This window comes from Xiphophorus couchianus, chromosome 18, assembly GCF_001444195.1.
Source record: "Xiphophorus couchianus chromosome 18, X_couchianus-1.0, whole genome shotgun sequence".
Lineage (NCBI taxonomy): Eukaryota > Metazoa > Chordata > Actinopteri > Cyprinodontiformes > Poeciliidae > Xiphophorus > Xiphophorus couchianus.
In genome coordinates, this window is record NC_040245.1 from 8389997 (window position 1) to 8417492 (window position 27496).

General features: G+C 38.0%; 2 protein-coding genes across 2 annotated transcripts; both read left to right on the forward strand.

Annotated features, from left to right (window-relative positions):
• The first annotated feature begins 479 nt into the window (after window positions 1-479).
• Window positions 480-17023, forward strand: LOC114133307 (alpha-2-macroglobulin-like). The gene is made up of 36 exons (XM_027999097.1): window positions 480-577; window positions 677-857; window positions 973-1129; window positions 1700-1752; window positions 1964-1984; window positions 2361-2529; window positions 2619-2703; window positions 2792-2933; window positions 3875-3992; window positions 4127-4236; window positions 4321-4488; window positions 4600-4818; window positions 5485-5545; window positions 5651-5796; window positions 5903-6052; window positions 6918-7061; window positions 7178-7259; window positions 7357-7519; window positions 7688-7913; window positions 9225-9351; window positions 9502-9623; window positions 9771-9822; window positions 10231-10314; window positions 10452-10628; window positions 10804-10879; window positions 11353-11509; window positions 11626-11700; window positions 13018-13180; window positions 13267-13454; window positions 13692-13904; window positions 14061-14179; window positions 15156-15246; window positions 15870-15938; window positions 16022-16127; window positions 16240-16350; window positions 16507-17023. Exons 1-36 carry the CDS (start codon window positions 480-482, stop codon window positions 16701-16703), a joined length of 4620 nt encoding a protein of 1539 aa, XP_027854898.1. The 3' UTR covers window positions 16704-17023.
• Window positions 17024-19429: 2406 nt separating this feature from the next.
• Window positions 19430-27262, forward strand: tbcela (tubulin folding cofactor E-like a). Its single transcript, XM_028045093.1, has 11 exons — window positions 19430-19549; window positions 21341-21447; window positions 21563-21627; window positions 22378-22557; window positions 23961-24100; window positions 24415-24596; window positions 24852-25108; window positions 25872-25998; window positions 26120-26236; window positions 26340-26451; window positions 26809-27262. Exons 4-11 carry the CDS (start codon window positions 22410-22412, stop codon window positions 27013-27015), a joined length of 1290 nt encoding a protein of 429 aa, XP_027900894.1. The 5' UTR covers window positions 19430-19549; window positions 21341-21447; window positions 21563-21627; window positions 22378-22409; the 3' UTR covers window positions 27016-27262.
• Window positions 27263-27496: the final 234 nt, after the last annotated feature.

Genomic DNA, 27496 nt, shown 5'->3' on the forward strand with positions numbered 1-27496 from the left:
GTCATCTAGCTCCACAAACTGTTTTTCACACAAGTTGTTGTTTAGTGTAATTATTACTTTTATCACATTAAACGGCCATGCAAATAACAGAGTTGGAGATCCACTGTTTTGTAATTTAATTATCTTCAATTCCAATTTTTGTCCCCAAGTTACTGAGAAATTAGATCTGGCTGACAGTTGTATGAGCTCCCATTTCCTGTTCAGTATTTTGGTCTTTTCCTTTCAGTCCTTCCAGAATTGTAAACAAATTTTGTTTTGGATCAACCAGCAGATTAAACAGAAAAGCATTTTTATAATACTGGAGTTATAATAAAAATTGGTTTGCACCACATTACATTCTGAGTATTGTGTGAGATGCATAGATAAGGAGGAGCCAATGTTGGCTGATTACAGCAGTATGAGTGTGCCGTATGGTTTAATGGGTGGAGTTCAGCTTCTCTCTATTTAACAGCTTCTTTCTGTGAAGGACCATCACAGTCATGGCTAAGCCAGGGATCCAGATGTGGACTCTTCTTGTCTTATTTTTTGAGATGTACATGGGTCAAGTGTCCGCTTCTGATAGCGCCAACTGTCCAATGTAAGTTGATGTGTAGATGTGAGCGTGAAATGTTGCTGTCCTCCATGTTGCCTCAAATCTGTGTGTAACATCTCTGTGTCTCGATTTGTCTGTTTGTAGACATTATATGGCAAGTGTTCCAGGCATTCTTGAATCTGGATCAAAGAACAGGTTCTGTCTGAGTCTCTCGCAGCCCAGCTATCCTGTATTGGTGAAGGTCATTCTGAAAGGCCTGGACAGCCAGAAGATTCTGCTGAGGAAAGGAACCAGCAATGGCTTCCATAAATGCTACCAGTTTTTGGTGATTTCCCATATTGAGACAGGTGTTGGGGCGCTAAAATATTGAAATAAAGAATTTATACATGACATGTTTGGTAATCCTCCGAGTGAAATTAAGGTTTTAAAATGTCTTTCAGGTTCCTTCAGTGAAAGCAGAGGAGGAGCAACTATTTGAAGTGTCAGTGAAAGGCAACAATTTTTATTCTAGAGAAATCAAGAGAGTGCTGATAAAAAAATTTCAACCAAAGACATTCATCCAAACAGATAAACCGATCTACAACCAAGGACAAACAGGTAACTTTGAGATGGTCTACTAAGATGACAACACAGGCATTTTTTTTTTAATATAAAAATAACCACATTCTTTGTGGTTCATTGACTTGAATACAATGATTGTAAAATATTTTTAACAAACAAGTCTATGGAAAAACGCAGAGTTTGAATATTTATCTGGGTTTTCACCAAGTTTGTTCTGTTAAAATCTGTTAAAAGCACAACAAAAATTTATTGAAACGTGTCTTGATTTGGGAAAAATTTTCTCTGATTACATACATTTTCCCTTGAAAGATGTAACAATATTTCAAGAAAGACAAAACTAAACAAGTAAGGGGAGTAACTGTGTTTAATAAAATAACAAAATGATTAACTTTTATAGCCAGTTAATGATGTCAAAAACAAATTCTTGTTCATCTGTCTTCTAGAAAGTGGTAATGTGGGCTCTCCATCGGTCTGAAACCCAAAAATAGTGGGAATCACCGTAGCAAATCGCCAGATATTGTTTTTGGAAAACAAACAAACTTTACTAGCTTGTAAAGGTTATGATGATGTTTTCCTTAACCTTCATATGACTTCTGTGAATTTCAGTGGAATTCAGAGTGGTCACACTGGGCACAAACTTGAAACCAGTCGAGGGACATGTGAGTACTTCTATTCTCTCGTTTTTTGGATCAGTCTCAAGTCACCTGTTTCCGAGGTTTGTAATGACCTGCTCGTTGCTTTCTTAAAAAGAACAAAAAACATGGAAAAAATTTAAGGAAATAATCTGAAAGTGTTTTTGTATTTGTGAATCACTACAAAATTCAAATGAAAGAAAATTTTAAAAGTTAATTTCTCTCTCCTCTTTCTTAGTATGGCGCCATTGTGATCGGGGTAAGAAAGTATCAACAAACCATTTTCTATGTATCTTTTTGTAAATTTATTATTTGAACTATCTGGGAAAGTCTAGAATCCATTGAATTCCCTCTAGCAAACAAATTGCTTATTCAGGCAGGAATTGGTTCAAAATTGAGACATGTCACCTGTATATGTATTGCTCTAAAGATTTCCCAGAAATCAATGTCATAAAATAATATAGAGGAAGAACAAAATAGATTCAAGTAAAACTTTGCTCCAGTTTATTAACTCACCAAACCAAACTGAAATCGATGACATTCTATCTGCACTCTCATTAGGCAGCAATCACCTATGAGCTTTATTCAGAACTGACTTGGTTTCCTAACTGTCTGTTCCTTGGGTACATCAACAGGATCCTCACAACAACAGGATTGCACGGTGGACAAATCAGACTGCAGCTGCAGGAACCATTTTGCAGTTGTATTACCCTTTGGGCAATGAGGCCTTCGAGGGGTACTATCGAATTATTGTACAAATAGGCAAAAACAGGGTGTTTCACAGCTTCAAGGTCCAGAAATATGGTGAGTTCAAACTTTTTCTTCCTTTTTTCATATATGATCTGTTTTTATAAAAAAATATATATATTTTTTTTCTTTTGTTTTGTTTTCAGGTTTGCCTAAGTTTGACGTTGTAGTTACCATACCTAAAGAAATAAGTATTGGGCAAGAAACCTTTGAAGTTACAGCATGCGGAAAGTGAGTAAAAGACAAGGCCTTCTCCATGCAAATCTGAGGCAGAACCAGTCTAATAAGCAGAGTCATTTTTGCTGTTCTTTTCTATTAGGTACACGTACGGAAAGCCTGTGAATGGAGATGTTACACTCAGGATCTGCAGACCTCTGAGGAACCGGAACTCCTGTAGAGCTCAGACCAGCTCTAAAAATGAAGCCAGACTAACTTCTCTTTGCAGGACAAGACAGAAGCAGGTGCAGTTGCTACAGTTACAGTCTTCATATAAATGATTGAGAAAGAAAGATATTTAATACCAATTATGTTTATCTTTTTTCTAAGACAGAATAGTCTACAATATATAAACAATGTAGGACCAACTTTTATATTAAGTGTCTTTTCATTTTGAATAAACATGCAGGCTTTAGCATCTGTTTTCTTCTATGAAGGATTCAATCAGAAGAGGCAATGCAATCTTTAGCATAAGAAACAAAGTAACCTTGAGATGCATCTGATTTAATTTTTTAGAAGTTGAATCTATCTTTTAGTCTTTCCACTTGCCTCATAAAAAAGATGAAAGAAATTACCAGTTGATAGACTAATTGTTTGATGATACGCCCTGTTTTATTGTCAGCATCACCACATTTGAAGCTATTGCTGTTCTGCCTTTTTAACCCACTATATTCCCCTCAGAAAGGATTCATATTCATCCTTATTGTGCACAGTGCAAACACACACGTCTACTTAGTGAAGAAACTAAAATTAGCAAAAACTACAACCTCGTCACACCCACTTTGGGCTACTAGTGTTTTAAAGCACCCTAATTTATTATATTTTTTTGTGAATGGGGTACTGCCACTGCATACATCCCAACTCAACATAGAGTAGGACTCCTGCTTATGGAGATGACCACATCGCGCCAAGTTGGGTATATAGGTTGCTGGGAGACCAAGGGAAGTTATTTACATGCAAAATGTAGCCATGACATTGTCAATAAAGATGGAAAAGGATGAGGAATATTTTCTCGGAATACAGCAAAATGGTAAAATTGTTAAGGAAAATGACTGGTTTCATTGACATTGATGGAGATCTGTGTCTGATGGTGATTGCCCAAAAAACTGTTGTAGTGAAAAATTGGAGCTGAGCAATAACACCTGCAATGTGGGCATATTTTACGTCTTTGATTGCTGTTTCCCAGGCATGCAACAAGGGCTGTGCCACATTTGTCTATAAAGTGTCAGGTTTTACCAGACCTGACCCAAAGCCATTTCTGGATGTGTTGGATGTCGGTGCCACAGTAGTGGACAGGTTGACATGTAAGTCCCACTTTTGTTCAGATTCAATCCCCCCAAAAAAGTTACTTCCAAACTCATTTTGAAGGTAAAACATGTTAATAAAAACAACGCTGAAGCATGTCAGTGTTGTAAAATGGAGATTTTCTGCTGTTCAGGTGCTTCGTACACACAGTGGGAGAGGATAAAGATAACCTACCTCGTCGGAAAGTTGTTTTTCGAAAAGGTTCAGAAGACTTACACCCAAGGAACAAATCTGGATGGAGAAGTGAGTTCAGCATGTGGGACAGCACCAGATGAGACTGTTTAAGTTTGTTGGACTCACAGTGGCACGGTCTTATTTCATGTCCAGGTTAGAGTGGTGGACTACCTCGGCAATCCTGTCCCTCAAATGACGGTATACCTTTTCGTGGGTAAAAAAGGCTCCCCTTGTGTTGTGGACACTTTAACAACAAATCACAAAGGAATCGCCAATTTGTCTCTTGAAACAGAAGATTTCAGAGGGGAGATGCAGCTCTATGTATGTATGAGAAAGCTTTAAACAATGTTTGTGCATTCAAAACTGAGCCTGTCTGCCTGGATTGTTCACCTTAAATGTGACTTTTTCTTTATTCTGTTTTTGCCTAATCAGGCAAGCAGCACAGACAACCTGGAGCCCCCGGGAAAAAACGTTCCCTATTATGACGTCGCAACGGTCACAGTTTATGAATCTGGTCCTGGTCCCTCAGCATGCGGGTTTCTCAGAGTAGTTCCAATTGACAGGCCACTTCGCTGCTATAGACAAGAAGAGATCACTATTCAATACAGTTTAGAGCAACAGTTGTTGAGCTCTCTGGACATAGTATACCTGGTGAGTCAGTCTCTGCTTTTTTCAGTTTCTTATCTCCCCGACGAATGAACAGTAACAAGATTTTTTCAAATGTAAAAATCTAAATCTTTTATGAAAGATTTGCATTAGAAGGGAATGCCTTCCCATCTGTGGAGAAATTCAATAAAACCTCACATGACTATATTACAAAAATGATATATAATCATTTCATAAACACATGAAGACATTTTCCACCACAAGTGTCAGGCAAACTTGCTCTGTTGCCAATTAATACCCACATTTCTGCCCTGCCGCTTTTGTTCCCTCTTCCTTCCATTTCATACCTCTTAATTAACTAATTTATACCCATGCATTTAAACCTTGCATTGACAACTGATTCCCTAATTAACATATTTATACCCTTAATGCTCCCTCGTCAGTGCCGTTGTAACCTTGTGAGCTCTGTACCCACCACCGCCTACGTAGAAGTAGCCATAAACCTTAAACAACTACTTATTTTATTCTTGATCCTTGTTTTGTCACCCGATACAGAAAATTGATGATAAAATTTATGACTCATGAGCAAACCAAGGGAACTTTAAATGCCATTACTCTAAAAGCGAAATGAATATAAAATATTAATATAGTCAAACATCAAAAAATCCCAGTGCATTTTTTATAACTGGTAGCTTCTGTTGAACTCTGCAGATCTTGTCCAGAGGAATCATAGTACACCAAGGATTTGTTCACCTGCATATGGATTACCCAAGTATGGATGCAACGCCTGCTCTGATATTTTATTAGCTCCATTGAAATATAGCTGTTGAGAAACACTTTCTAAACAACACAATCAATGCTCTGTTTACGCTTTCAGAAATCCAGGCTGAATTCTCCTTCAGTTTGACAGTGCGGACAGGATATGCACCTTCCATCCAAGTTGTGGCGTACACCGTTCTCGAGTGTGAGAGAGTCCTCGCCCACAGTGAAAGGTTTTACACCGAGGACTGCTTTAGCAACCCGGTTAGTGGCCCTACTTGTCTTCTAGCAATAGCAGCTAAACACACTGACTTAGGAGGTCCAAATTATTGGCATTTGGTGTGCTTTTTGTTGTTTTTATGTATTTCAGGTGTTGCCAAAGTTTTTACCTTCTCCAGTCTTCGCTGGTGAGGATGTCAAATTGTGCATTAAGGCCAAGCCTAATTCAGTATGTGGGGTGAGCCTTATAGATCTGAATGTACTCTCAAGGGCTGATGTAAGCAATCTGGACGCAAATCAGGTAACTAGAGACATGAAGCAAAGAGGGGCATGGGGGATAGTTCAGGACTTATGAGACAGGATTGTGTTAAAAGCTTCTGCACAATTACTATCTTACCTACAATAGATGAATCTCTTGCAATCTTAATTTTTTACAAACTCAGATTACTCAGTCCTGGAGGCAGAGGCTTCTGGCTAGTCTGAGACTTCCACCGTTTTAGTACAACTTCAGTTTGGGAAGTATTATAGCAGTTTACGCTAATGTTTTCATACCAGACAAGGGAAACAAAAAAATAAAACAAACAAACAAATAAAAAACAACTTATCTTCACTGACTGGCAAGTTTCATTAAAAAAAAAAAAAGACCAAAGCCGGTTACTTCAATTTGGCATCATTTAAATAGAAAGATAGAACAATCCTAGCAACAGTACCAAGGTTTCTTTAATGGACATATGGAACAATGTCCAAAAACCCCAGAAGTTGCATTGACATCTATTCAAACTTCATATACTTTGCATATACTGTATTTTGCACAACGTCTGGGAACACAGATATGTTGAATCTATCTGTTGAATGGTTATTCACAAAGAAGACCAGGACTATTTTCAAAAAAATTGGAAGATAGTGATAGTGCGTCACTATCTTCCAATGTGAAACACACACCAGGTGCAGAAATTATAAACTGTTTCCGGTCAGAATACCTGAGTGTTGATAATACAAAATATAGTGGTTTAATTAATTTTTCTTTGCGAATTTCAAAAGATTCTCCACAAAAAAATTAGACAAATTGAAAGAAAAGAAGAATTTTGTCTTGCAGTAGCAAATCTGTAGAATAAATTTACCAATTTTTTTTGTCATAGGTGTTTTGTTTTTTTCTCGTTCTTCAGATTTATGGATATCTGCCCATCAAAAAACCAGAGCCTCTTCCCTCTGAACTTGTGGATGAACCTGAATGTGTAGAGGTGAAACCAAGGACCTCTTATCTTGCTTTCACCAACCAAGAGAAAGAGGATGCCAACACAGTTTTCACAGTATGACTAACACACATTATTTCACTTTTACTTAGTTTTTAGGCACGTGTTGTTGTACTTGTACACTGATTTTTATTTTGTTGGTAATCATTGATTTTGTACATTGCTTAATCCAGACTCAAGGACTGCAGCTGCTAACAAACCTGCCCATCCAAAACCCCACATGCCTCAAACTGGGGGGAAAAAATTATCATGAAGGTTTTTATTTTCTAACTGAACCATTTGAACCTTCTTCCTGTCAGGCATAGTAGGCTAAATCACATTTAATCATTTAACTTTACATTACATTTTCTAGCTATGTTATCAAGAAAGATCAAACCCCAGTATTCAGAAAGACGGGCTTTGGAAAGGCGACCAATTCCTGATCCAGGAAGACTTTCATACACCTGCTATGATGAGCTGGAGCCTGTGTACAAGCTTTCCACCGAGACGTGGCTGTTTGGCCTGGTGAAAGTTGGGTGAGATGTAGTTTTAAAAGCATTTCATAATTTTAAAAGGGGAAATGTTTGTGATTCCTATGCCTCAGTGAAGATTATTGAGAAAAAGAAACTGACTCAGTTTTAAATCTAATCATGTGCTTAAATTTGACCACCTGATACAGTGTGTTTGTGTTATTGCTGCTCCAGAGAGACGGGAAAAACCTGTGTGCCTTACGCCGTCCCCAACATTGTCACCACCTGGAATACAGAAGTCTTCTGCATGTCACCTCACGCTTTTGGTTTGGCCCATCCTGTACTGCTTAGTGTCTTCAAGCCATTTTCGCTAGATTTCAAGCTTCCTTACTTCATCATCTGGGGCGAGAGTCTCGAACTGAAGTCGATTGTCCATAACTATCTACCCACCCCACTCAAGGTAAAAGATGATTTTACATAAACTAGTTTGATAATTAAAGACAGGAAAAGGAAAGGATTCCTAAATGGCAAACTGCATTTTTTTTTTTATCTTTAGCATAAAATAGTCCAGTCCAGATTTGAGAAGTTTGTATATGTGGTTTGTATACTTTTCTAATTCTAGTGATGCCAAAAATTATTGGAAATGTTTTCTTATATATATTTTTGCAAACAGGAAAAAAGTTTCATTAAACTCAAACGCTAATGCTGCGTAATATATCATATCCCAGTCAATATTAAAATTTTAGAGTGTTCACTATCGCAATTATAAATGACAACTTGGATGCCATATAAAGTGGGTCTCTTATTTTAGGCTTTAAAATTAATATTAGTAATTTAAGATTGATTAATTTATTTCTATCTTTGATAAAGATGCCAAGGATCCTGTAGGTCACATGGACACAAGATCTATGAAAAGGCAATATAAAGTGAGTTGATCTATTAAACTGAACAGGATGAAAATGATAAGTATAGACTGGGGTATACACTACTTTAGATTTGTAGTGTCTTTAAGAGACTGGTGCTTTTTATTTTTATTATTACATTAAATAGTTCATACTTAGATTTTTTAGTAATTTTGTTCCAGATTGACTTAAAAAGTGTGCTATTGTTGTTACAGCTTACATTTCGAAGCTGCAGAAGAGTAATTATTAGAAATGGATCAAAATGAATATTTTAGCATCTATATCTGGTATTAAAACTGCTATTATGGCAGAATTTAAAAATATTTACTGTTTTCATATGTATTTCCATATACTTTCGATACTATGTAAAAACAACCACACCACCTTTGTTGCTTTTTTGCTTTAGTTAAACATCTCATAATCATGCTCTGATGCCTCAGACCCACAGTCTGCATTTATAAAACCCAGATGGGTCCAATTTAGGTAGGAAATTTGCTGAAAAAAAACACCAAATGAGAACATCCACAGGCTGTGTAATAGCCCCTATGATAATTGTCTTTGTGGGTTTTTTGCAATTAACTCTGGGTAAAAAGTAGGAGAAACGTATATCTTGTGTGATTGATAACGCATTTTTGTCATACCAATTTTAGACCCAACTCAGCTTAATTGGTTTATATTCCAGATAAAAATGTCACTCAAAGATGGGCACAAAGACTTTCTGCCCATCTAGCATTAAAAAAAACTCTAAGAGGCCTAAATGTCTCCAGCTACAGCTCCTACGGTTCTAAAATATTTATTCTAAAATATTAAATGATTTTGGAAATACATGTAGCCTGTTCAAAAAGTGAACTCAACTTTTTCATCAACAGATAAAAATTACTGCAGCTGCATCCTCAAGTTACATCCTTACTCCCCTGTCTACTGACCAGAGTACGTTTTGCCTCTGTGCGGGCGAGCACAAGGTCATCCGCTGGACCTTCACGCCAACGTACTTAGGTAGAGGAAAGGGAAGACTTTTTTTATGTAGAAAGTGGCCGAATGACTTTCCTTTGTTCGTCGGCTCATTTTCATTCCTCACGACAATTCACTGCAACCTCTCTGCTTTTCAGTATTTTAGGAATTAATAGAAGCTGACCTTTCTTTCAGGGGATTTAACGGTCAGTCTGACTGCTGAGGCTGTATCTTCTCAGACTTCTTGTTGCGATAAAGAAGTGACGGTGCCAGAAAGTGGTCACAGCATTGTGGTGACGCGGCCTCTCAAAGTGAAGGTTGAAATAATGTGTTTTTATAACAATTAAAAAAAAAAATCCAGATGTAGAAATATTACTGTCAAAAGCATATGGACTCATTAATGTCATTAAGGAGGTGGTGCTTGCTATACAAAGAAAATAAATTCTCTTTAATCTCTTTTTCAGGCTGTTGGATATGAAATAATAAAGACATACAGCTGGCTGCTCTGTCCAAAAGGTCAGTATGGGTTTGCATGATGTTATCCATTATAATTAGCCATCAACTTCTTTTAAATGTTAATATATGAATCTATAATAACAATTGCTGTCTAGAGAATATGTTTCATGGTGCTAATCTTCCGGTAGGGGTTGTGAAACTTCATATTTTTACACTTTTATATTAATTGGCTAATAATTATCAGATGACTTGTGTTTGCATATAGAATAGAATAAAAAAACATTTCCAGGTCAGTTGATGAAATTATTGTGACATTCCAGCAAAGCTAATGTACCAAGTCAGAACACTGCACATTTGTTTTTCAATTCGCAAACATGGCAAATGAAAAAATACTTGGAGCAGCTTTAAAACCAGTTCTTCCCTTCTGCTTATGTTTAAAGTGTTGTTTTTGTTTTTGTCTGTGCGCAGGACGCTGTTTAAGTGAAAAATTGGAGACACATATCCCCGACAATGTGATTAGTGGCTGTCTGAAGGCCAAAGTCTCAGTTTCAGGTAAACTGATTATATTATCCAAGATAGATTTATTTTTACAAAATAATGTTGGGATGACACCTAAAAATGTGACTACGAATCGATTTGAACTCAAATGTCAGAGCATGATCAGCTTCCATGAGTCTGTTTTTATGCAGGTAACATTCTCAGCCGGAGTGTGGAGAACCTGGGTGATTTGCTGTATCTGCCGTATGGCTGTGGGGAGCAGAACATAGCTTTCATGGCAATTGACACTTACATCCTGCACTACCTTCAAAAGACTAACAAGCTGTCCCAAGAAACTGAGAAGAAGGGAATCAACTACCTGATTACTGGCAAGTTTTTGTCATCTTTTGAATGCAGAGAGAGGTAAAAGTGTGTATTAAATACATTCCTGCAATCTTATGTTAGGTTTTTGTCTGTTTTAGCTTCCTATTCATTAATATACTTAAGAACACAACAAACCAAAACGGAATCTTTACCTACTATTGCCATGTTCACTATAACCAGGCTACCAGAGACAGCTGGCCTACAGGAAGAAGACGGGTGCATTTAGCACATTTGAAAAAGGAGAGGAGAACACTTGGTAAGAACACAGCTGATAAGTTTAGATCCAAAATGTTTTTACTGATAATCTTTTGTAAAGATGATTTTTGTCACAATGAAGTATTAAGTTTCATGTTGATATTGGTTATCATTGCAAACTTTAGTAATCTCGCAGCCTGAGACAAGAAGCTGCTCTGACATCAGTTGGCCAAGAGCTCTCAAACGTCTACACACCCATGTTAAATGTTTTTGTGATTTAAAAAACATTTTCTATGGTTTCACATATTTCAAGAGGTTTTTAAAAAGCTATAATCTTTGCCCTCAATCATTCAGCCATCAAAGTCAGAATTTTTTGAAAATTATTCTTTTCTGCTTCTTTAACCTTTTATGCACCACATTTCTGCTGCTGTTAAAGTCTCACTCAGCAGCCTCTGCTAATGTGGTGCTGTGTATTCTATTATTGTAGTGTTTGTTTGCTAGGAAAATGTCAAATTTTGTTTTTCTCTTCTCCAGGCTCACTGCCTTTGTGATGGTAACATTTTACAAAGTTCAGAGCTTCATCTACATTGATCCGAAGATTATTGAGGAGGCTCGGAAGTGGCTGGAATGCCAACAGCGGGACAATGGTTGTTTCAAAGTGTCCGGAAAACTCTACAACAACTATATTAGGGTAACACAATTACACAAAGGATTTTTGCAAGGGGCATGTCAATTGATATAATTCTTACTAAGTAGAATAAAGACAGTTAAACAGATGTTAATCTGTCCATGGTTCTGTCTACGTAGGGTGATGTTTCTGATGAAGTAACAGTCACTGCCTACGTCACTGCGGCCTTACTTGAAACCAACGTACCAGCAGATGTAAGTTAATTTAATAGAGTCCAGATTTTGTGGCTGATTTATCAGAACCAAATTTGTAAAACTCTGACTTTTAGATACCAGTTTCAAACAAAATCAACAACCAAAACATTTTTATCTACCATATTAAAATTCTGTTTTCATCCTAAAATGTTTGTAGGAAATATAAAGACAGCATTCCACAAAAAAAGAGCAGAAAGTTACTGGAAATCAAACAGATGCAATAAAATCCTCCAAGCTTTCAGAAAAATGTGTCTCTGCTCTTACAAACCAGCTGAGAAATACTTAGAAATTTACATCATATCTCATTTATTTGTTTACAAAACAGACTGTGGGACGTTAGCCTTTTTGTGTGTTTTAACTACTAAATATTTTACATTAAAAATATGTTGAGTCTGGCAAGGTTTAAATACCTTAATCATTCATTTGTTTATTTTTTTCTACAGAAGACTATTTAGTTAAGTTTAGTTTTCCGACAGTTTTCAAAATGCCTGAATCTTGACACTATCTGATTTCTAGAAGTAGTACCTGTAAAAATCTTATTTTACATTTATCATGGGATTTAGATTATGACATCATAGTAAGTAAGCTATTTAGACCAGGCATCAGTCTGATACTACAGAACAATAATTCTCCTGTGCCTATAGCTGTAGTACTTCAGGTTCAAATACATTCAAAACTACAGTAACCCCATGTTTCTGTTTTGCAGACTAAAAAAAGATATATTAAAGGCTAGTTACTTTTCCATGTGACTGATTTGTTTTGATTTCAAACAGTTTTTTAAACATCATTCAATAAATCAATTTTCTATACTTGCTTAGACATGATGAGGGCTCCAGAGTCTAGGGGAAGGGTTAGATATGCATCTCCATTTAGGCAGTGTGCAAAAATAACCATAAAAACACACCTAAAGTCAATTTAAAGTATTCAGTCAGTGTTAGGATATATTGAGTGTGTGAAGAAATCAAACCCATGCACGTGGGTAATCTGCAAACTCTACTGAGAAAGGCTCCATCTAAGTTTCAAACCCAGAACGTTCAGTCTGTGAAGTAACAGTGCTAACCACCGGAGCTATTGTGCCTCCACATCTACAAGAAATAAAAAAATTAAAAAAAACTACTGATGGATCAAAATCAAATATGCATTGTGCATAATTCCAAATTCAGTCTACCAAACTTATCTGAAATGTCCCTTTATGTTTCAGTCATTCAAATATTGCTTAGAACTCTCTGAGAAAAAGAAATATACACAGCTGTATAACTGAATATTGCCCATGTAATTTTTCAATGACAATAATTTTGTTTTCTTTCATCCGTTAAGAATCCTGTGGTGAAGAAGAGCTTGTCATGCCTGAAGGACTACATCTATGATTTCAGCAACACTTACACTACAGCTCTGCTTGCATACGTCTTCACGCTGGCAGGAAACCGGGAGGCTCGCAGTAAGCTTCTGCACTACCTTGACTCGGTCGCGATAAAAGAGGGTGAGTCAGCTTCCTGATATAAATCATCCAGGATTTACCACCGATGCATGCGCTTCTACTGCTAACACAACTGCATACTTGTTTAGGAGATCTTCAACACTGGTGTTTGACACCAAAGCAAAGCCCATGTCCTCTGTGTGTGGAGGTCACTTCTTATGTACTACTGGCCAAAATCGGTGACTCTCTCTCTGAAGGAGACCTGTCCTGCTCCTTGAATATCATTAGGTGGCTTATTAAGCAGCAGTCCTACTACGGAGGCTTTGAGTCCACCCAGGTATTGTGTTGGATTACAAATCAAGATGCTGCTCTTTAGTGCACATACCAGAAAATCAACATAAACTTACTGAACATGCCAAAATCAGATATTCTACTAAAAGTCTAACACTTCTGGTTTCCCTCAAAAGAATATTTTTGGGGGTATATAAATTTGCACTTACTACTGTCATCCATCTATTATCTAATGTCTGGGACAGGATCAGGTGTAGTAAATGCTGTGTGTTATATGTTGTAGGACACAGCAGTGGCTATTAAAGCTATGACCCTCTACAGCGCCAAAGTTTTGAAACAAGAAGGTTCCACCTCTGTGACTGTGTCATCCCCCACTGATCACCTGTCATTCCAAGTGAATCAAAACAACAAGCTGGTCCACCAGGAGCTGATGCTGCAAGACTTGAAAGGAAAGTACTGGCTGAGGGCTGAGGGCACTTCATGCTCTGTAGTACAGGTCAGTGACTAGAACAGTTGGATGATGGTCAAAGAATAAAAAAATAAATAAAAAAAAGACCATACTTTTTTGTTGAAAAGAAATGAGATCAGGTTGTTGAAAAATATTGGTGTAAAGAATAATTGTCTTAACTTCCAATTTTCACCTGGTTTCCAGGTTACTTTTGTTTACAACATCCCTGTTTCAGCTGTTGTCAGCAGTTTCAGCGTGGAAGCCAAAGTAGAGATCCACAACTGCTGCCATGACCGCTTAGTCACGCTGAAGCTGAAGTCCTTGTAAGTAAACAAGCAAGTTACTGTTGCAGACAGGAAGACTGTTGTCATCGAGCCATTCATCTTTAATACATACAAGTTTTGGGGGTTACTTGGAGCTGCTTCTTTCAAAGCAGTCACTATTCCAAATTTGTGTTCACTCTAGACATGTCATCAGTCTATTTCAAGGACTACATAGAGATAAGCACCATGCTATTCTTTTGCACTGTTGGGAAAAAACAAGATTAGCTGGAGGAAAAGTGTGAATTCACAAAAAGAGAAAAGCACACAAAACCTCATTAAGAGAGGCCTCAGCAGAGATTTGACCTTGCAGCCTTTTCGCTTTGAAACCACTGTTGCCCCACCATGTCACACTATTCTGACACAATAACTCTTTCCATCAATTTCCTATACCTGCTTTATTCTTGTACGAGTTGAGAGGATATGGGAAGGGTTCGCTATGTTCAACGGTCGATACCTAAAGTCCAGATCGTTTCAATACCTAGAAACGGTCTGGACTGTTCCCTGAACAGACCAGACAGATTATTCAATAATTAGCAGCAAAAATGATTATTGAATTGTAAATGTTGTATATTTTGTTGACATACAGATTCAAATTAAAAACAGCCATTACAAAACGCAACACAAACTCTGTGAAGAAACATTCCAGTTTGGATTCAAACCCTGAACCTTCTTGTGTCAGTATGTCATGACACAAGAATGGCAAATTGAAAAATTAATTCATTTTTCAATCAGAAAAACTGCAAACTTCAGATGGCAGACTGAATTATCTAAGATCTTTACATTCTGTGGGTCTTTACCAACATGTATTGACTTCTGCTGATTTAACATAAACTTTGGGATCCAATGGTTTATCAAGAACGATTCCTACTTGATCATAATGGTAGATGATGGTATACTTAGCTCAATTCATAGACACTGAACAAAAGACATTGGTGTTGAGAACAAAAGTGTGACAATTTTCATCCTTGCCTTACAGATATAGTGAAGGCCGTAGCTCTACCAACATGGTGGTCCTGGACATTGCAGTGCCCTCTGGATTCTGGCCTGTTCCAGCATCCTTGTGGAATGTGAGTAACTCGTTAATGTGAAGTGAAATGTTGCAATAAAGTGTGCATTGATACAATTCCAATAGAAACTTTGCATACACTCCCACGCATGACTATGACTTGAACTTTGTGCCGTCAGTAATCTTATTTGATGATGTTTGCTCTGCCTATGTGCGAAGCTGCAAATTTCAGTCATCCTTAAAGGGATTAATATTGGAGATGCTTGTAATTCAGACAGAATCAAGATGCCCTAACAGGACAATAATCCCAAACATACACCTGAACTGGCTTTAGAATGGATTAAGAAAGCGGGCTTTAGCTTTTTGATTGCTCCCAAAAGCCCTAAATTTATAGAATATTAAAAATTTGTAGAATATGCAAATAAGAGACACGTCAGTTGTAATAAAGCAACATATTTAAATGAACTCTACCAATTTTGCCAAGATGAGTGTTCAAGTGTCCAGCCAGCAACATGTCAGAACCTACAATAAGCTTGTGTCCCAGGTGCAATTTGCTTAGCTTAGTTGCTGTTTGTGCCTGTAATTAAGCCCCTATGTATAATTTTGACCATTTGAGGATAAGAGATAATCCATATCCAAAACACACACACATTAAACATTTACCTGAATGTCTTCTCCTCACAGCTAAAGAAGGGGGTGTTGGTGAGCAACGTTGAATACAAGGACGGTCATGTTTTTGTGTACCTACAGGAGGTGAGAGGAAGTTAGTGTATGCTACAACAGATGCTGCTGGTGAAGTTTGTTGCCTGGAGTTGAGTTTTTTTTTTCTTGTTTAGTTACAAAAGGATATTCCTGTGTTCCACGAGTTGGAGATGATTCAGGAGTATGAGGTGCAGCACCTGAGGCCATCGACGGTCACCATCTATGATTACTACTGTCCAAGTAAGACTGCACAGTTTAGTGTTCAGCAAATCAAGCGATTACAGATCTGAATATGATTGAGATTAAATATGTTTGATCATTTAGTTAAATTTCTTTTTTCTTTTCTTTGAAGGTGTCAAGGGTGTGACAGAATATTGTGGAAAGAACTGCTACGAGATAGCAAATTCACATGATCACTATCAACCCCAGGAAAACAGTTATAAACCCAACTACCAAAACCGTCATGACCACCAAACCCACCACAGTAACTCCCGTGATGACCGCCAAAAACACTACCATGACTCCCGTGATGACCGCCAAAAACACTACCAGGACTCCCGTGATGACCGCCAAAAACACTACCAGGACTCCCATGATGACCGCCAAAAACACTACCATGATGACCACCAAAGACACCACCACGACTCACGTTACCACCCAAGCCACCCGGGACCGCTCCCACACAGATACCACAGCCGACTCCGCCACCGCCACCGCCACCATTTAAGTCCCTTCCACCACTATAGGCATGGCAGCTACAATCACTATCACAACTACCCCAGATATGACTATGACGATGATTATTACCGTGGCTAAAACAAGGACTCAGTCGTCCAACAGGCATGACAGTCTCTGTTTAAAAATCAGTTGGCTATTATACTGGCCACATACACTGTTCAAACTGCAAATTTTCTAATATTTTACTAATTATTCTATTTTTTGAGATTGTAGCCATCCTCAAGGTCATCAGTGATTCAGACATTATCTAAACACCTGCTGTTTTTTAAATGCTGTTTGGTGTTTAATATGTTCTCCTGCAATCTATGCTGAAATATAAAGAGTTTTGTGGTGCATTACTAAATATAAACATTAAGGGGCATAAAAACCTAATAAACTAATTTGACTGAGACGAAAAACCTGTGTTCATTTTTTTCACATTCTCATCTGCTCACACAGCTTTGTACTTTGGTATTATTATATAAGCAGAAACAAGCACTGGTTAAAATGAAAGAAAGTATTGGATAAATGGTTGTGTTTTACATATTTTGTAAGAAGCTGGTAGAAAATGTGTCTGTGATAGAGATGAGTCTATTCAAAAACAAGACGGGGATAGTTCAATCACCAAAAAGCATCAAGTGTCTCTATCCATATTTCCTTAACACTACCCTAGCTGTAAGGTCTATTGTCGAATCGACAGGAGTGACAAATTAATACAAGGCTTTTTTTTTGCGGGGAGTGGGTTGGTATCTGGCAACATAGGGAAACATTTTTATTAAAATCTTTAAAATTCTTACAGCACAAAAGAAATTGCTACACACACTTACCACTAGAATGGCTGGAGTTAGGCCATTTTGACATATACCTATTCAGGCTAGAGATAGTCCAACTGGCCTGAAGCCCGTTGCACTGAAGCCCTTTTGTTCAGTAAATAGGGCCATTACCTTAGAAGTACCCTGGTAATGGCCTCAACGCATCTCACAGTTGCACAATTGTTCCTTAGACTTCGACTTCGACTTAGACTGACTTTGTTGTCATTTTCAATGCACAGGGTGTATACAGAACAAAATTTTGTTGCATACGGCTCAGGACAATGTTTGAGGTTCCAATGTTGTGAGTAAAATAAAATACAGTATAAAATATGAATATAAATCTAAATATAAAATATAAAGTGCAGGACTGACAGTAAAATAGAAGTTATTTAGCTATGTACATGTGCAAGGTACCTAGTTCTTGTGAACTAAATAGGTGAAGCAGTCACCTATTTATCCTCCACAGCACAAAAGGCTGCATGCAAATTTGCATGTGCAAAGTCTCCCAGATCTCTTTTGCTTACACTTTTTGCTTGATTTTTTTGAGGTGGATCAACACAATTAATTTGGTTAGTTTATTTCTAAACTGTCATTTTATACCCTCTTAGCTTTATTTCAAAGAAAAACATTACTAATTTCTTTTAGAAAAACCTTTGCATATTTCTTGAAACAGATTGTATGTTTTGCAAACTCTATGTACATTTGGCAAAATGACCTGGATAATGCAGCACAACATCATGGATCAGCTGCAAAAGGTCACATCTCTCCAAAAACACTTCATGTATGCTTCAAAACTAAACTGACGAGCTGTAGGTATCATAGATACCCACCCCCAACATGGACTATTCACATTCCTACATTCTGGCCTGACGGTCAACGGCCACATTTACAATTGAAGAAGAATGCTAATTTGAGCCATCAGAGTCGTCAGGGTGGACTCAGGGCCTTTTGGCCCTGTTCAGCCATTCTGGGGAGAAATCGAAAACCCAGCCATTCTATACAGTTGACTGACACCATTTGCTTGATTTTGTAAATGTGGACAGGCTAATGGAAGTTTAGGTGGGACCTCCGGTAAGTCTTTTGCAATGTTCCAACAACTTTCTTTCAGGAATAATCCCATCAACACTCCCATCACCAGTCTCCTTCTTCCTGCTTTAAAAAAAAGCATACCCACAGAATGATACTGCCACCAGCATGGTGTTTTCAGGGTGATGTGTGTTGTTAAAGAGGGGCCCGTCCAGGGTACCCTTCCTGTTAGCACCACCACTGGCTCTGACAACAGGTTCAGGTCGATAATTGAATAATTCAAAAGAGCATACAACAACAATTTAAACTTAAATGTGAAAACTGATTTACTTTTGCACTGTACCAACTCCCGGCCACATGCAATTTCATTTCCTCCGGTCTGGGCGATGACGGTCAATGGAGAGATCTGCTGAAACTTCTGTCCATAAGAGATGGACCCTGCAGTCCATAAGAGATGGACGCTGTCTAATCCATCTCTTATATTTGCAGGTTTTCATCTGAATCTCCATGTTTTCCTTCCAGGATGGAACCTGTCTGTCAGTGTTTAATTCTGTGTTTTTAACAGAGTTTATCCTAGACATTTTGTTGCACCTAACTGGGTTTTTTTCTCTCCGTTCAGCCTTTAAAATCAGAGTTAAGTTGTTTCTCTAATAAAGCCACCAAATTAGCTTCTACTCTACTGCAACTAACTTTCTTTTCTGGATCATTTCCTTTTTCTTTTTCTGTCTCTCTCTGCTCTGTTCTTTCACATGAGACATTGCTTAAGCTTACTTACTTTACTTTCAACCAAATAATTAATTATTTACTTAATTAACAAAGTACTTGTGCCTTTTTATTTTACAACACTAGTTCTTGCACACAAATTTCTTTTTTCCTCAACGGTTTTTTCTTCTTTCCGTATTTTCTTTAAAAGCAACACATAAACCGGGCTCATATAAGGAAACACTTAAACATTTGCCACTGAGCGTTATTAGATTATAGTGTGCAGAAAAAGGAACCGGGAAAGGGCTTTCGGCAACATGACGTCACTTCCTGGATGTAGGGGGGAGACCAAATGACAGCTGGTTTGTTTTCATCAACAAGGGGGATCCAGTGTGGACAGTAACGGTACGTACTGCTACCATCGTGTCCTTGTCTGTGCACAGCTCAGAGTGTTATCACCTTCCTGGAGAACATTAACACCGCATTTCTACGGTTTCCTTCTGTTCTCCGTTTCGGGCTCCATCGAGCCGTTGCTCCTGCTGCTGGGGGTCAGACTGGTTATTTTTAGAGTAGACAGGACTCTAACCGTGAGATACAAGCAAGATGTAAAGCTTAGTAATCTGTTTATAGTAGTCATTCCCCTGTTTATGTTTTCACTGTAAACGGGAGCTGTTACCATTTGGATTAGGTTCTCCATCCTTCTGCTTCTAAACACCAGATTCCTTTAAGAAATCGGTGAATTTTAGACTCGATGGGGCCTTTTAATCCAATTTATGAAATGACACCATAAATATAAGGCGGCGGTACTTTCGGGAAATTGTTTACATGGGATCGGCATTATTTATTTTCAAAGAAATATTTAATATATGCTTAAGTCAGTAACTTTTTGTCGGATTCATCCGTGGTTGCCAAGTGGATTTTTTCTGGTGCGTTCGAGTCGACCTCGATTGTCGGAATTTCCGGTTTCCAAATTGGTGAATCGGGAAATGGATTTCGTATTGACGTCACGCCCAACTTGAACTGTGCTTCATATGCCATTTCTCTTAATGCTGTAAATATGTACCAGTCAGTGAATGAAATTTGCAAAAATAAACAGTTTTTTGTGTTTCATTAAATAGTTGAGGGACACTGTACTGTACTTTTGTTTGCATGTTTCTTCATTGCAATGTTACTGTAATGAAGATGGAAGAAAAAACAAGAAAAGAAAAAAAAAGCTTGCCTATACAGTGAAGGATTTGTAAAATTATCTATGCTGAATTTCCTGTTCAAAAAATATATTTTTCCATTAACATTGAAATAAAATAATAAAAGAGAAAATCATATTGCTATTCTAAGGACAGTGCCAGAAGTGGTAAATTCCCTCTGAAAACGTGTTGTTTTCACCACTGTTACATACTTCAAAATAAATACAGAAGTCACAGAATATTAAATCTTTTATTTGTACCGTAAGTAAGACAAACTGATAGTGTTACAGGTCTTATTCGAAGGTCTAAATTGTTTTCTGGTTTTCTTGTAAAACAGAAAACAATAGAAACCACGCAGCAACAGGTGGAGAAGGGGCAATTCTGCATTACCCATTTGTCCATACAGTCATTTAAAACTCTGTCACTTTCTGTAACAAATTATTAAAAATGTTTTAAACTGTAGGAACAGCATGACAGAGTGTTTTTCTGGGGTTTCAGATTGAAATTATAAAAACTTTTATGTTACTTTGATACACAACTGGCCAAGAGCGGGCTCTCCATATAAGCGTATATAAATCTAAAGATAAGGAAACGTTTGTGGGGTGAAATATTAACTATGGGTTAGAAAATTCAGTAGTCTAAAAATAAACATTTATTAATGAATAAATATGTTTATATTTATGAACTGGCTCTCAGTGTTTTCTAGAAGTTATGGCAAATGTGAAATTCATGCTGAAGAAATAATGCTTTTTGATTTACAATAGAAATCAACAAAGCTAGTTTAATGATTAGCAAACCACAGTCTCTTTAAAACTGATTTCTTTAATTAAAACACAGCCTATAGGTTCATTATCACTAACTCAGAAATAGATATTTAATGTGTGAAAAGGTTTTTGAATAAAAGCATCTCTATCAGCTTGTTCAATAACGGAGTACTGCTGTTTGCACTAATGATTTTTATTGGTGCATGTCAGCGAGCAGAGACTGATCTTTGACCTTGTTTGTTCTGCAGTGACATGTGATGATCCTCCTCCCTTAACTGGCCTGACAAGAGCGCCAAAAAGGGAAGCAGCTTTTTCTTTCTGCAGACTTCTCCTCACTCCTTCCATCCATTCTGGAGTAAGATGTTAATCCCTTATTTAATTAGTCGCTGCTTTCGTAGGACATCTAAGGGATGATCTGTGTAGATGATTAGATCGGATATAAATTTCACTTATTCCGGTGTTTCTGACAGGTCGCCCGTACAGAAACCGCACCAAACAGCTGATTGCAGCCACATCAAAGCAGACGTCGGTTCAGGTATGGCGACTGAACCCCCACCATTAGAAAACACTGTAATGTCACTTTAGGCAGCTGCATAAGACACTGTAATATGATCCTTTATATTTTTATTCAAGCAACAACTGATACATAATTTATGTTTCCCTCCAGCATATTCCACAGTGAGGCTCTGCCTGCCAAGCCTTATAAAACAGATGCTGGTAATTTTAATTATGGGAAGTCAAGTGATTATCTTGGTCACGTGCTGCGCTTTCTTTTTCTACGTTTAAAGGGGAAGCCTTATGTATTTTCTAGGAACATAGTTATATGTTACCTTCACTAAAAATGCTTTATATAGCAAACAAGTTCAACAGACGCGCAGTTGCACCAGCTGTTTGCTGTTGCTACTAGTCTGAAGGAACTGAGTGGGAAAGGCATAAGAGAGGGTGCTATCTTTTTTTTTTTTTTAAAGTATTGTTAGAGTCCTTTTAAGCAGAAAAACATGCATTAAGTAGGGAGGTACAATGGGCATTGGCAGAAAAAAGCAGTGCTGTGCTCAAGACCGCCCTGACTATCATCCATCTGAAAATAAATATATTTATTGCATGTTAAACAAAATCACTACAGCGCTCCCTTCTTATTTTTTTTGTTCCAAAACGAGTTCTTGAACTACATAACTATGCCTACGTCTTATGAAGTCAAATCAACAAAAAACATTGCAAAGAGGTCCCTAGCGGTGAGATACGTTTTTGAAGGGTCGCGACATTTACCTGACATACATTTCCATAGCTGAAGAGGAGGCCGCTCAGCAGGAAAGCGTCATGGAGCCTCGAGAAGACAGGGAAGGTCGTTCCTTTGTGGAGGTTATCAATGAGAAGTACAGCCCAGAAAACTTCCCGTACCGCAGAGGGCCTGGGATGGGAGTGGTGGTGGTTCCCACTGCAGGTCTCCAGGGTTCCCCCATGAAGGGTGAGATGGAGAGGTCACCTTTGTCGTGCAAGCAGTATATTTATTTTATTTCTGCTAAGAGAGGCGTTTTGTTATTTATTGGCACCAAGTTTTACCCTGTGATTAAAATAATCAAAGTACTTGTTCATTCTTGCACAATGACTGTATGATGAATGAATATTTTCTTATATTTTTATTTTATTTATTTATTTATTTTATTTTATTATTTCTGTCTCAAACCAATGACATTGTTTCTATGGTGCCTCACCTTTTTTTGGTTGTGAATTGATTCAGTTTTTACATTTCCTGAAAGCACTGACAGGTCAGTAGAAGGAAATGTCAAACATTTTTCCCCCACTAATTATAACCATAATCACACAGATGCCCTAACAACATGTTCTGTCACATCTATGTCTTACATGTTAATATGAAGTGTTATGGTGACTTTCTTTTAAGTAATAAGAACCACATACTTGAGGGAGCAATGTGACATTTAATATATTTGACCAAGAACACTTTACTTTAAAAACGGCTGCAGTTAAAAGTAATAACCTAATCAAAGTCTGAATCGCAGGGTGTTCAGTGGTGTAGCCAGCAGAGCATCTTTCCTTCTCCTTTTTCTGTCCATTTCTTGTCACTAAACGCCACTTGTGCTAAACGTGCATAAGTACGTTGTTCAATATCAGTTATTTGCTGCTGTCGCCCTAACATTTGACTGCTTAAACTGCGCAGAAACGACCGCGTTACAAATCAAAAATACCATGATTGACTTTATGAATGATTTCATTTAAAGGGTGGAGAGATAAAATAAATTTACTCTGTATCTAACACATTGTCATGAAGTAAAGATATTTATTTAAAAATTGTAAATAATTAAAAGAAAAATTCTTAATAAATCATTTTGATGCGTGCATCTGAAGTTTTAATAATATTTTCACACATATAAATATACATTTTGAGACTTTTTAAATTGCATTTAATTGTGGCCCTTTTGGCTTTTCATACCTGCTGATGTCCACATTGTTCATATTTTAAGCTCCTGTTTGACATGTTTGGATTTGAGCTCAAAATGCCACGAGCAGAAACGTCCTGCAGGAGTTTAGATTTTTCAGCAGTATCTTCATGTCATTCACGATGGATCACCTGCAGCCACAAATTCAGCTTTTCTTCCCTCTTACTGTAAGGAGGGAAAAACAATCATTTAAAAATCAAAACTATTTCATGCAACTTAATATAAGGCCTGCATTTTCTTTCACAAACAGACCTATGTAGAAAAACTATTCTTTCCCCACCATAGTTGTACAGTCCAGTTCTGCATTCTGAACTACTCCTGTAACTTCTAGTGTTCACTCTGAACTTCCAGACCTAGTTATGTTCACAGCCCTTAAAAAAACTTTAAAATGTCCCTCTGTCTCTCACACTAGACCGTCTGAACTTGCCCAGTGTGCTGGTGCTGAACTGTTGTGGGATCAGCAAAGCAGGAGACCAGGCTGAGATCGCTGCCTTCTGTGCTCATGTCATGGAGCTGGATCTATCGCACAACAATCTTCAAGACTGGCAAGAGGTAACTTTGAAATCTCTCAGTTCTTTCTGGCTGTAGATAGCATTAAATCAGTAATGTCAAATTAGGTTAAGCAATGATTGTTTATAGTTGTTGTTTTTATTGTGTTGAATCAACTGTTAAAAAAAACCCAGAAAACTTTTGAGTAGTACGATTTGGACTTTTCCTCATAGTCTTTCCGGTGTTAAATTTGAAAACAAGGTTAGATACGCAGATATGCAGGTTCTCAGCCACTCAGTGTGATATATTTTCAGATTCATCGTTTTTAAAGCTTTCTTTGTGTATCAGATTAAAAATACTGATCATACTTTTTTCAGATCAGTAAAATTGCATCAAGCATCCCCAATCTGGAGTTCCTCAACCTGAGCTCCAACCCGCTGGCAGGAACCATTCTTGAGCCGCAGTGTGCTGAAGCCTTTTCACGAGTGCGACGCCTGGTTCTCAACAATACTCAGATATCCTGGGATACAGTGATGCTACTGACCCAGAACATTCCTAAGTAAGAAGAGCTGCACTAAATCCCTGTTTTTAAAGAAGTGGTATTATGTATTTGGTTATTTGACTGTCCTTTAATTGGTTGATTGTTTTATTGTTTGTTATTTATTCCTGTAAATTTAAGTGTACATCCAAAGCAATAGACACATTTTTTTTCCAGAAAGTAGGTGTGTGCTCTCTTCTGAGATCCATTTTATGTCTCTCCCTGTTTTTCCCTTCAGTGTGTATTTTCCTCAGCTCTCCCTTTGTTCTTCTTCAGACTTGAGGAATTGTTCCTGTGCCTTAACGAGTACAGTAGTGTGAGTGCCTCCAGCGTGGCCTGCCCCACCCTGCGCCTCCTTCATATCACCGACAACAGCCTCCACAATTGGGCCGAAGTGGGCAAGTTTGGCTCCATGTTCCCCAGCCTGGACACTCTGATCATGGCTAACAACAACTTGGCCTCCATTCAGGACAACAAGGATATTCTGGCACGACTCTTCCCCAACCTGCGCAGGATCAACCTAAACAACTCAGGTCAGTGGGTCGCAGTGTGGGCTTGTTTTGATTCACTGTTAGACTCTTTGAATTAGTCTCTTATGATAGTTCTATCTTGAACATTAATGTTGCTTTAGCTGAGTGGTTTCATTTTGTATTGTAGAGATTTAAAATTAGGTTTTAGTATCATGGCAGCATATAATTTTAGAACAGCAAGCATGGGTCGTTTTATTATAAAAACTTTGTTCTAAGAGTCCTCTCCACATAGCCTTTAATCTCAAGCAGTGTGTCTATTTACAGAAACAGAGTGAGGCTTTATTTGCAGAGCTGTTTTCTGAGGGAGAAGGACAAAATTAACATCAGAGAAATGTTCAGATTATTTATTTCCATTCATGTATCAGACTGCAAATGTCTGACGTGTTTGCCACCTGAAAGCCATCCTTCGTCAGAGTTATTCTTTAAATGACAAATGTATTTATTGTAAACATTATTTGGAAAGTGTATTCGTTAGCATATTAAAATATTTGGAGCAGTTTTCTTGCATCAGGATAATGTGCTGACGGCAGGCAGGCAATACTGTATTAATATAATTTCTTTATATAATTTTTTTTTTTTCTTTCAAAAATCATCTTAAAAGTACTTTTTCTAACTTGAGTATAAACTGCTGGAAATTCTGCCAGAAACAAAAGCCGCTGCCTTGAACTGCTTCAACACCTGAAAACCTATTATAGGTTTTCCATAAAAACGTCATGTTCATTCAGTTGAAAGTGTCCGCTCAACTTTTTGGCATATGTGTTGTCAGGTCTCAACCGATGGGAAGACATTGAGAAGCTGAACTTCTTTCCAAAGTTAGATGAGGTGCGACTTCAAGGCATTCCCTTACTGCAGGCTTACACCAAGGCAGAGCGCCGCAACCTCATGATAGCACAGTGAGTCTCATCTGTCATGAATAAAACTGTTTGAGACCATTTTTGTCTCCTGATTTGTTGATTTTTAGACTCATGTCATTCCTAATGCATAACTTGCTCATGTTTACATGGTTCTCCTCAGGCTTCCCTCAGTATCCAATCTAAATGGCAGTGTTGTGACTGACAGCGAGCGAGAGGATGCAGAGAGGTTCTTCATCCGTCACTACCTAGACTGCCCTGAGAAGGAGCTACCGTTCATGTAAACTGCACAACTTGGTTCTCTTTTATCATAACTTCAAAAGTGAAGTGTGTTTTGTGTTTGTTTGTATAGTTAAAAAAAACCCTGCTCTTTCCGTGCGCAGATACCATTCCCTGGTAACCAAATACGGCAAGCTGGAGCCCCTCGCTGAGATCGACCTCAGACCTCGCTGCCGGGCTCAGGTTGAAGTTCATTGCGAGGAGAAAGTAGAACAGGTTAGTTTGGAAATGATTTAATTCCAGAAGTACCGTCATAACAAAGTACCTTAGGACAAGTTTCCCTCTAAACACTGAAATAATCTTATGGCCATTTAAGGTTAGCCAGTCCTTGTCTTTATTAGGACCAGAAATGTATGTTTCTGAGCCCCAAAATTACTGTTACTGTCGAAGACATTTTTTTTAGTTCATAGCTTCCATTAAATTGAGCTATACAAAAATGTTAAGCCAGTCTTGTTTAGCCCATTTCATGTTGTTTAGTTGGATGGCCATATATCTGTATATTGATTGAAAATTTGCGCAGGGGTTTATGATGAAACAATGGTGTAACTCTGGTTCCATTTGGCTTTGTTTCAGCTGTGCATCCGTTTGGACCAAACCGTTGCTGAGCTGAAAAAGCAGCTGACAACTGTGGTCCAGCTCTCCACCAACAGTATGAGGCTTTACTACATCGACAAGGACAGCGCCTTTGGTCCAGAAGAATTGAAGTACAATAACCGAGCTCTCCACTCCTACAGCATCCAGGATGGTGATGAAATACTGGTAGTGCCCAAGACCAAGTAGAAGCCTTTTGATTAGAAGCTTGATAAGAAGGATTTAGATGTCTAGGACTATGTTGATTGCTTAATTGTTATTGCTTGGAAACACTTTTGAAACAGCAAAGGTGGCATGTCTTTTTGAATGGAGAGAGGCAGTAAAAGGATGAACGCCATCTTGGAGACTGGAAAAAGAAACTACGGTGGGCCGCCGGTTGGCTCTTGCTGAAAGTCCAGAGATGATATATTTCAGCTTTATTTAAAGAGAAACTCAAGTGTGTTGACAGATTTTTCATGCTAAAGGCTAAGAGAGCAACATGGATTCTGCTTGCAGCGTTAGCAGAAAGGAGGGCACTGCAGCAAATCTCAGCTGCTTATTTATTACACGGCATCCACCAAAGCACCTTCACCGACAAATGCCCAGCACTGCTCGCTTGCCCACCTGTTTTTGACATAACAAGAACCTGTTGCCACGTGGAGACAGACGGCTGCTCTCAGGTGCACTTTGG